This window comes from Ammodytes marinus, assembly GCF_949987685.1.
Source record: "Ammodytes marinus genome assembly, chromosome: 9".
NCBI lineage: Eukaryota > Metazoa > Chordata > Actinopteri > Uranoscopiformes > Ammodytidae > Ammodytes > Ammodytes marinus.
In genome coordinates, this window is record NC_137213.1 from 20,821,455 (window position 1) to 20,832,218 (window position 10,764).

At 41.2% G+C, this 10,764-nt stretch overlaps 2 protein-coding genes across 2 annotated transcripts in view; one reads left to right on the forward strand and one right to left on the reverse strand.

Annotated features, from left to right (window-relative positions):
- Window positions 1-3,136, forward strand: part of LOC307255879 (myomegalin) — a gene marked incomplete at its 5' end in the record, with an annotated part of 38,758 nt that extends 35,622 nt beyond the window's left edge. The window contains one exon of the mRNA XM_080034690.1: window positions 191-3,136. Within this exon, the coding sequence (XP_079890816.1) occupies window positions 191-330 (140 nt within the window). The 3' untranslated portion in view covers window positions 331-3,136. The remainder of the gene's footprint in view (window positions 1-190) is intronic.
- A 484-nt stretch (window positions 3,137-3,620) lies between these two features.
- On the reverse strand, window positions 3,621-10,181 carry prkab2 (protein kinase, AMP-activated, beta 2 non-catalytic subunit). The gene is made up of 8 exons (XM_080033610.1): window positions 9,900-10,181; window positions 8,806-8,988; window positions 8,530-8,687; window positions 8,262-8,355; window positions 8,053-8,167; window positions 7,143-7,276; window positions 6,982-7,050; window positions 3,621-6,546 (listed from the first exon to the last, which is right to left on the reverse strand). Exons 2-8 carry the CDS (start codon window positions 8,962-8,964, stop codon window positions 6,469-6,471), a joined length of 807 nt encoding a protein of 268 aa, XP_079889736.1. The 5' UTR covers window positions 8,965-8,988; window positions 9,900-10,181; the 3' UTR covers window positions 3,621-6,468.
- Between the last annotated feature and the right edge of the window lie 583 nt (window positions 10,182-10,764).

Consider the following 10,764-nt stretch of genomic DNA (forward strand, 5'->3'; position numbering starts at 1 on the left):
ACTTCTGACAAATACCTCGCCGGCAGTGTGTCAATTTCATCGGCCTGTATAAGGATAGTTGAATTCTAATTTGAATTATTATTCTCTCTCTTTCTCTCTCTCTCTCTCTCTCTCTCTCTCTCTCTCTCTCTCTCTCTCTCTCTCTCTCTCTCTCTCTCTCTCTCTCTCTCTCTTTGGTCCCTAATTCCAGCTGAGGACCCAGGAGGCGCTGCCAGAGAGCTGCCTGCTGATCCAAGTTTCCTGAAGACCAGCGCTGCTCCCGGAGCTGCCTGGGCCACAGCCAATCAACGCCCGGCAGCGAGGAAACGCAGCAGCCAATGCCTGCTTTAGACTATACAAAGAACCAGCCTCAACACCACCACCTCTAACCTCTATGCTGAAACAGCCAAGACCCCACCAACCCCTGCCCTCTGCACCAGCCTGACCTCTCCCTCCTCCAGCCCTGAGAGTGCTTCCATCCTGCCCAGGCAATTTGTGCCCAGTAAAGTCCGCACCTTGAGCCTTACCAAACTCCCCTCGCCATTTTTTCAGTCACTCTCTACCCCCTTCCCACCACATGCAGTGTTGTCTTTGAGTGATTCAGTCAGCAGATTGCCTTGTCGTGAGTGTGTGACAGAAGAAAGTGTTGGAAATGTGCCTCTGGTGGTTTAAGCGACGTGCGTCCTACTGATGGAGCTGGTTGAAGATGCTCCTAGACAATCATCTCAGACCGGGTTTGTGTTCTCAGTAAGTTTTCATGAAAGGTAATTTGGTTTCAAGGGTTGCATCACAGAGGCTTTGAGGATCATTTTACCAGATTTAGAAATTCCGAAAAAATAATTTACAATGGAACATTTTGAATGATAAAAAAAAAGGAACTGTAGAGTTTAGAGAACGTGTAGACAAACCCCTTAGATCTGGATCTAAGAGCATCTTCTCCTGAGAGCCAGACAGCTTGTGGATGGAATAGATGGTCATGCATGTTTAATTGTGGCTTGTGAGAGGAATTCTGCACACACGTACACACATACTGTATATATATGTATTGATATATATCTTTATGTGTGTGGTCGAAAACAGCTCACTCAAAGACAAGACAACCCCAACTTTGACTGCCACAGAAATGCAAGTTTACATCTCGTGGCATTTTCAGTAACAAGGATATTTTTTTAATTTAATTTTTTTGGCAAATGCAATGCAAAGAACAGTGACACTCCACAATGTATCACGACACACAGTGGAGGAATGTATAGAGGAGGCAGGTGATCACTGCTAAATAGTCATGTACCAGCTATGTCTGTATTCGCTGAGGAATCGTATGAATGGTTTGTCAGCCATTGATCAGCCAAGGGTTATGAATAGCAGAATAAAAGCCGGAGAAAGGTTCAATTTCTGTCACGAGCCGCTTCTTTGAGGTCCAAACAGTACCTCTCATTTTGGCAATTAATATAAACTATAAAAAGGTCAATAAAGCGGGTGTAGGGACATTTCAATTATATGGATTTGATCAATCAGGTTGTGATTTTTAAGCTGGATGTATACAATACGTAAAAGTTAATATTTTAAAAAAGAGGTTGAAGTGCTGAAATGGAACCAGGCTTAACACGCGTATTCAAGCTCCTCTGTAGGAGTTCTCATACGAGCATGTGCAATAATGATGTTGTTTATTGAATGATCATACTGCACCGGGTTACTATTAATTCTTAGCTTGACACTGGATTATTATACACACTCATAACAAAGTGTAGGACACGATTAATGTCACGATTGTACTTTTGTCTGCAGTGTTGATGCATGACGGAGATTGTTAATGGTAAAATCTAAGCTACGGAACAGGGGATTGCCAATACTTGCCAAAGTTTGAACTTTGAAGTCTTTACTTTCACTTTGACTTGCCTTAACCATGAGAATGAATAAAACCTACTCGGTCTGATCAGACCGTTGGGATACCGAGGTGTCTTCTTACAGAGGGCCTCCAGAACCACAGAGACGGTAACCGTTAGACAGCTGCTAGAATTTATTTCAAATTGTGCGACATATATAAGCTCCTTCTTCTTTTTTGGACCAAAAATCAATCAGAGTGGATTTGTTTTACCACAAGGCCATAGGCTATTGTCTTGATGTTATTCCTCTTGGTTCCGGCCGACTCATCATTCCCATGGCAATGGCAATACAGGTTATCAAGTTCATACAGATGATACAAACTTTGGCAGGCTACTGGTGGGACCATTGTTCTTTAATTCACTCACTCATAATCAAGTTCGCATTTAGTTTGATGTTTTATTGCTGTACATATTGCCATTTTGTGCTGTACATAACCTGCTATTTGTGTATGAATTTCACTTTTGTGTGCGTGCATGTGTGTGTGCGTTTTAGTGTGTGTGTGTGTGTGTGTGTGTGTGTGAAAAAAAACATCCAACATTTGCTTTAGCAAAGTTGATTTTCTGGGTAGCTGTGCAATAGCTCTATATCTTTTATTTTGATGTTAAACATCATTGTATTACGAGTATGTTTGCTGCATTCACCTCCTGCAATGTATGAATTAAATGCAGTGTATTTTAGAGGATTGTGTCACTTTGCCACATAGGTTGTCTCTGATAAGACATCACAAACTATGCCTTCATGATATCCAAGTCACTGGTCACAATATAGTCCACCTATAACAAAGCTCTGATAAATGTTGCTTCGCTTGCCTTTAAATTTAGCTAGAGAGCTTCTTCAATCTGCACTCAGTTGTAGAAATGGCCTTGAATTTTTGCTTGTCTACCCGAGATCGTCCAGATTAGGTTTTGTTTGCGCTCGAGTCTTCGGGAATAAGACAAAAGTTGCCAAGTATTTCAATAGACGCGAAAAGTTTGATATTTCCTTTTGAAATGAAAGGAGTTAAAGAAAAAAGTTTTGGAAGAATTCTCTACTTTGAAAAAGAAAAAAAGCCAACGAATGGAAAGACTGTGAAACGTTGGATCCACAAAGCACCTTGTTAGAGCGTAAACAAAGCCTTTTTGCTACTTGTTATTAAGAAAGGAATTAAATGACGTTATAAAAAAAAATGTATCGTTGGTCCTGCGTTGCGTATGTATATAGTGTATCTGATTGATGCAGCTTTTATTTGGTTGGAAAGCAGCTTTTTTTCTGAGCTTGTGCATAATGAACTAGAAAGCCGATACAGGATACATTTGGATCCTGTCTCTGATCACAGTTAATAGTGTGCTGTGTTGAGAAAAGTATTATCAATAAAAGATTTTGGGAAATAATGAATAAAACACTTGAAAAACTTGTTTGGTTTACGTCTGATTAATGTTTTAGATTTGGATCCCTGTTAGCTTCTGACTGCTGGGCTGTTCCTGCGGTATAAAAAAGAAAATTGTACATTGGTTTACTAAAGAGTAACTTAACACCAAGCTGTTTTTTTAACTGACTTAACACAAACCTACAACACATGCACCTTTAATTGTATGGGGTTCACAGACCAAACTGATAATAGGCAAATAACTGTGAAACTGCTATAAAGAAAATACCTGTGTCTTTTAGGAAGCCAACAATACCCCATATTGTGGGTAAAAGTTTTACCCACAATATGGGTTATTGGCTTCCTAAACCAGAGACAAGGAAAAAGACAAAAAGACAGGAGTAAGGACCAGCATGTCTTCCCTTTATTTGCAAACAAGTAAAACCTTGTACAGTGAATCATTAGACTGGTATTGCAAAGCATTTTAAAACATTCATGAAACGGTTGTAAAAATTCAAGTTTTGGGTTTGTCCTTAAAACAACACGTCCACGGCGCTCCACATACTCCCTTATGTTATCTGTTAAATCTCTTTGGATAAAACTTAATGGCTAAGCTCGGCATTCACAAAAAAATCATTTCAGAGCGTCTTGTTGAACACCAACAGGATTAATGAAAAGACCCTTTTATAAGTCTGAGGAGTGAATCAATACTTTACTGTTGGCGTAGACATTTATTCAAGGCAAACTATCTATCCTCACAGCCCTGCAAATTCCTCTGAAAATATACTGCTGATCTGCTCCTGAACGGGTACTACACTCAGTGAATGTGTCGAATCCATTGCATGTTTCAGACATTCAACACATGCAAAGCTGCGGCCCTCTGTGCAGGATTATACATTTAACAGATACACATAGTGCAATCCTATTTAGTAGACCTCAATAAAGATGCAAACACATTAAAGCACTGCAAGTAAATCATATCTTAAATAAGAAAAAAAATAAGAAATTGGGTTTGAGAGTCCAGTGAAGCTACAGGACAAGAGTTTGTCTGCTGCTTAGTTAAAAGCTTATGTCAACACTCCTGCTCACAGGATGGTTAAGTGCTCACAAAATGATGTCCCGATAAAAGGCAACAGCAAAACTTACATGTTGGTGTTCTAGCTCATGTTGTTGAACTACAGCTGACCTGTTAGAAGCATAACAAACAATAATATATACAGTATCTCACAAAAGTGAGTACACCCCTCACATTTCTTCACATTTTTCTTTATATCTTTCCATGGGACAACACTGAATAAATGACACTTTGATACAATGTAAAGTAGTCAGTGTACAGCTTGTATAACAGTGTAAATGTACTGTGCGCTCCTCCACCTTCCGTTTGAGGATGCCCCAAAGATGCTCAATAGGGTTTAGGTCTGGAGACATGCTTGGCCAGGCCATAACCTTTACCCTCAGCTTTTTTAGCAAGCCACTGGTCATCTTGGAGGTGTGTTTGGGGTCGTTATCATGTTGCAATGCCACCCTGCGGCCCAGTTTACGAAGGTTGAGTGCACATGGTCAGCGTCGTACACAGAGGTTGGCTTTGGAAAATAGACGTATGAGTGCTGCCAGCATTGCTGAAGGGCTTGAAGGGGTGGGGGGTCAACCTGTCAGTGCTCAGACCATACGCCGCACTCTGCATCATACTGGTCTGCATGGCTGTCATCCCAGAAGGAAGCCTATTCTAAAGATGATGCACATTAAACCCCACAAAAAGTTTGCTGAAGACAAACAGACTACGGACATGGATTACTGCAACCATGTCCTGTGGTCTGATGAGACCAAAACACATTTATTTGGTTCAGATGGTGTTAAGAGTGTGGAGCGGCAACCAGGTGAGGAGTACAAAGACAAGTGTGTCTTGCCTAGAGTCAAGCATGGTGGTTGGAGTGTCATGGTCTGGGGCTGCATGAGTGCTGCCAGCACTGGGGATCTACAGTTCATTGAATTCTAACATGTACTGTGACATACTGAAGCAGAGCATGATCCCCTCCCTTCCTAAGCTGGGCCGCAGGGCAGTACTGCAACATGATAACGACCCCAAACACCCCTCCGAACGACCACTGGCTTGCTAAAGAAGCTGAGGGTAAAGGTTATGGACTGGCCAAGCATGTCTCCAGTCTTAAACCCTATTGAGCATCTGTGGGGCATCCTAAAACGGGAGATGGAGGAGCGCAAGGACTCTAATATCCACCAGCTCCTTGATGTCGTCATGAATGGGTAGAAGAGGGTTCCAGTTGCAACCTGTGAAGCTCTAGTGAACTACATGCCCAAGAGGGTTAAGGCAGTGCTAGAAAATAATGATGGCAAAACAAAATATTGACACTTTGGGCCCAATTTGTAAATTTTTTCTTAGGGGTGTACTCACTTTTGTTGCCAGCAGTTTAGACATTAATGGCTGTGTGTCGAGTTATTTTGAGGGGACAGTAAATTTACACTGTTATACAAGCTGTACACTGACTACTTGACATTGTATCAAAGTGTCATTTATTCAGTGTTGTCGCATGGAAAGATATAATGAAATATTTGAAGAAATGTGAGGGGTGTACTCACTTTTGTGAGATACTGCATGTAACATGTACTCCATGTTCAAGCCACACCCAGTCAGCTGCTCTCTTCAGCGCCTACACCCTGACTGGGTCAGATTAAGCCCTCCCATTATTCTGCATAAACTTGCCATAAATAACGTCAAATCGACTAGTTCAAAACTTAATTCAAACTAGTTCAAAGTGGGGGGTGGGGGTTTATGACAACACAACACTTTTAAAAATCAAACTGTTGATCCACATCGATAGCACTCTGAAGGCTTCTGCTTTAAGAGAGCGACCCTTAAAAAAACGCTGTGAAAGGAGCGGATCCTTCGCAGGTCAGGGTTTTCAACAAACAGACATGCATACATTCACCAGGTGCAGAAAACACTCAAAATACACACAGTGATTTAGTCAGTGTCTTATCTGTCTCTAGACGTCCCAGGTAAAAGCCACCGTATGGTTCTCAATTATCTCCGATGCGCACACACATACACTTCGCTACTGTTTGTTCTGAGCCCTATGTAGACAGAAGTGAGTGCAGGCTTTAGCAGTTGGCCTTTAGCTCGCCTGTAAACTCTTTTCAGTGCAAGATTTGGCTAAACGTGATGATACTGAGAAAAATAAAAACAGCAGAATACAAACTGCTCTCTAAAAAAAAAAGCACTGTGGAGCACCCAATGTTGAGGTTTAGATAGGCTTGTAAAGCAGAGAAGTGACGTATTTCTTCTTGTATCTGTGAGTCGCACTCAGCACCATCACTCCATCCTGCACAGAAAGAAACAAAACATACAGGCAAGCGGAGATTTGTGAAAATATGATTCAAAACATGCATCCAAGAAGGTATTTAACTAGCACTAAAAAGGTATTGTTCTGAAGTTTTGGCATAGTTAACACAAATGTGGTAGCTTAAAGGGTGTATATACAGTTAAGCAGGTTCAAATTCTGGTGTATTACACTTTAAATGTTACAAGAGTCACTTGTGAAACAACAGAAACAAAAGCATTCAAAATGGTGGAAAATTATGAAATCTTTTATTGTGCAATTGACTTGAACACCCAGTTGCCAACAGGATTTAAAGTTAAAAGAGTTGGGGGTAGGGGGCGGCACCCATTCTGTACTACCCTCCATTAGTATGATACTTAATGTGGTGTCAGTAGCATCTGGAAGGATTATTTCAGCTGTTTTTTCAGGTGAACCTACCTTTATTGAGAGAGCGTAGAGGTGGTTGAGCATGACGTGGTTGGGTTCAGGCAGCAGGGCAGGGTCACACTGCCAAGACACAATGAGAATAAAAACTTAAAATGACAACAGACAAATCAAATCAAGGTCCGAGGGTACTGTGGATGGGTAAATGCACTGACAGATATATTGGTGTCCTTGTTGAGGATGACTTGAAGGAGGTGAGGTGGGAGTATAGGTGGGGCTTTGAACCGTTCCTCAGGTCTGAAGACGTACTGCTCCTGCCCGTACGGACCCGGAGGGGAGCTGGACAGATCTGCAAACATACAGCAGTCACCATCACATGACACACAAGGTTTCAAGGCTTGTAAAAATGTTCCATTGCAAAGTACACTCTTTATTAGTTTGTATCAGTGTTTACCACAGACAAGTTGATGACTACAAACCAAACTGTAGTAAATTGATAAAATGAAAAACAAACACTTGAATGATAATATAACTTGTATCTGGCAACAGTGATGTGGCAGTTTCTGCCCAGAAACCAAATTAATTTTCCAATGTATATAATACAATAAACAATGTTTACTACAGATCACTGAATGGATGGCTGGCTAACCAAAAAAACAAAACTGAAAATACACTTTTAATTAACTACTGTAGTTAAAGCTATAGTGCGCAACTACTGTCGCCCCCATGAGGAATTCTGAGGAATTACAACAACACTGTCTGTGCATCTACACAAGTAAAGCCTTCGGTGATTGTGCAAGTATTTTATTCCTACTGCTGTACGTAATGATTTCTCCTGAATAATCAACATTGAAACATTCTTTGGCGCTTCTTGGCATTCTGCGCCAGTGTCAGGGGTGACACCAGTTTGGAAACGCTGCCAAACTGAGAAATACAGACAGAGTTTTGTGGAGCTGGTAGGCTAAATCAACTTTGTGTCGAGTCATTTGGCGATGGCTTGAATGTAACCGACATTAATTAATATGAAAAAGTAACGCACTATAGCTTTATCTGTTTATGTGGTTGGCTAAATAAATAATAGTATTGTATAAACACAGTGATAAAACATGCTGCACATAGGCTGACCTGATGGCTCCATGGAGTCCAGAGAGTCAACCTGCAAGGCGTCAAACACCTCAAAGTCTGACTTCTTCACCTGGATCAGGTTGTTGATGGTGCCCAGCTGGCTTGTCACCACTGGCTGCAAAAAGACAAATTGTACAATGAGACAAAAATTCAAGCAGTTTATAATAATTATTATCTTAAAAAGAATTTGACAAGAATACAATAATGACCTCTGAGGAATCGTGGACCCACTGTCCATCTACAAAGAACTTGTACTGGTGCTCTCCTTCTGGCAGGTCCAGGATCGCTACAAAGTCATTGTGGCTGTGGAGACAGGAAACAAGTATTAGTATTAGTGCAATATTGAGATGCTTCTTAACTAAAACTCAACAACTGTCACACACACGGTTGGAGCTGTATAGGCTGTGATCTTTTGCTTGGGATCCCTATATAACTGTGAGGGTACGAAATTTGAGTGCACTGAAAAAAGGTGTTTACCTCTTATTTAGTGGGATCTTGGTGCCCCAGTTGTTAAAGGAGCCAGCTATGTAGACCTCCTTCCCTCCTCCGGCCCAGCGGATGACTGTGGGTCGAGCCTGAGGACCAGTTTTCACCAGATCATCCAGATCGGGGGTGAGTTCTTTCTCTCCTGACGTCTAAAAAGCAATTCATAGATTTCTCAAGTATAAGCTGTTTTTGTTTTGTTGTCTTTTTGGCATAATCATATCGTAACAAACGGCATATTAAAATCTGAAAGTTTTTTTCCTGCAGTACCTTGGACTCTGACCCATGGGTGTTGAAGATGTTGGGGTCGTCCGTGCTGTCCACCAACTTGCCGCTGGGTTCCTGGTCTTTGTGACTGCCACTGCTGTCGGAGCGGTGGGCCTTGGCTCCATGCCGATCTCCTGTCACCCTGTCGCTTGTGTTACCCATAACGCCTTACTGTTTATGTTGCTTCTGGAGAGAAAAGACAACTTCATACATCATGCTGGGGCACAAGCTATACTATAAACGTTATAAAGGAGTCAAAATGTTATTCGAATTAAGCTACTTTTGAAAACTAGAAAAACATAAAAATGGAAATGTAGAGTGTGGGGCAGAATCAGTCCTGAACAACATAAACTGCTGTTGTTCGCGTTACCTTATAAGGCCATTGAAAGAGATAAGGAGCAACTACAGTGTGAACATTTTTTTGATAATATCCTACTCCCCTTGTCTGTCTTAGCATTTTCAAGACTGCTGAAAAGATGTATTTAAGACATTTAAGAAACCAATGAAGGCATTATTATATTAAACTATTAAAGGCCTTTTAAGACTTTTCAAGGATCTGTAGAAACCCTGTTATATTAAATGAAAAAATATCAATGGGTAGAAAGCAATAATGGTAATAGCCATTGCCAAGGCCCAGTCTGTGTCCCTCATGCATTATGGTGAGACTGTACTGTACAGAAAACATCACGCACACTAGGGGCCTCAGGCAATAGTGACAGCAGAACACAATCAATAATGACAAACACTTTCTTTCCAGATCCATTAAATTCATACATGCTAAGCAGCGGTGTGGCTCTACCATAGTAAGAAAGCCTTATTTACAAGAAGGTAGCTTTGGCAGCAGTTTCTTTGGACTTAACACTACAGGTCAGAGGTCAGACAAAAACAGCCGATTAACGTTAATACAATCATCCTGCCAGACACAACACATCACCGTCCGTTAACGCCCACTACCTACTTAACGAGCAACAGGTTTTAACTTCCCAAACTAAATAACAGGCACATTTATGCCATTTATTAATAACAGTAATTGCACTGTGTCTGTGCACAAGGCTCGCTGGCTGTTACCATGGGCCTATAAAGAAAAAGAAACCCACCAGTGTCACTGCTGGAGGTTCAGCTGTGCCCGCCTCAGATCACTTCAGCAACAGAATATTTTTAGCTGCTGCTTTACGTTCAGCTAAAGTTAGCTGCTAGCTGTCACTTTTGAACAACTGGTGAGCTATTTGTCCTCTTCACGGCGTTAACGTCGACTGCAACAGACGCGGCGAAAATGTGTCAGTTTAGTAAGAAAAAAGCGGACAAAGTCACTGACAGCAACTGGTGTTATTGTGCAGTTTGTTTTTAGCGAAGAGGGCTCACCTTTTACCAACAACTACAACGAGACGGTGCCCCAGCTACGGTGCGCGGCGAGGACAAAAATAGTTCAACAATGTACCTATCTGCAAGGCGAACGACTTCAGACGATTTTGTAAGGATGCATTGCAGATACAGTATACGGTAACATAACATTATTGCATGTCCCTACGGTATTTTACTTCATGCAAGAAGCAAGAATGAATATGCCTTGGTCTGTTGGTGCAGAGAAGATAAGTAAAAGCAAGTAAAGAATATTAATATAAAATACATAATTTACCATATAAATATATTATTAAAACTATAACATAATGGATGTCTTTGGTGGTCATTATCAAAAAGGGAAATTCTTAATTGACAAGTATGAGTTTGTTCGGGTTGATCTTTGCAGGTGATGTTTTCGAGGCCCTGTTTAAAGCAGACTGGGACATCCATGGACTGGCCATAGGCCTTCCATGCTTACTGTGCCCCAGTCTTCTTTTGGAGCTTAGTGAACATCTAATCAAGCAGTATAATACTACACACTCTTAACTTGTCACATAAGTTAGGCCAAGGACCCATTTTAGTAGGAATTAAATCAAATTGCGAGAACCACAATAACAAATA

Coding starts and splice junctions, on each gene's coding strand:
- prkab2 (XM_080033610.1), bottom strand. CDS start 8,964: ATGGGTAACACAAGCGACAGGGTGACAGGAGATCGGCATGGAGCCAAG. Junction 8,168..8,261: donor GGGTCCACGATTCCTCAGAG/GTCATTATTGTA, acceptor GTCTTTTTGCAG/CCAGTGGTGACAAGCCAGCT. Junction 7,277..8,052: donor GGACTCCATGGAGCCATCAG/GTCAGCCTATGT, acceptor GTATGTTTGCAG/ATCTGTCCAGCTCCCCTCCG.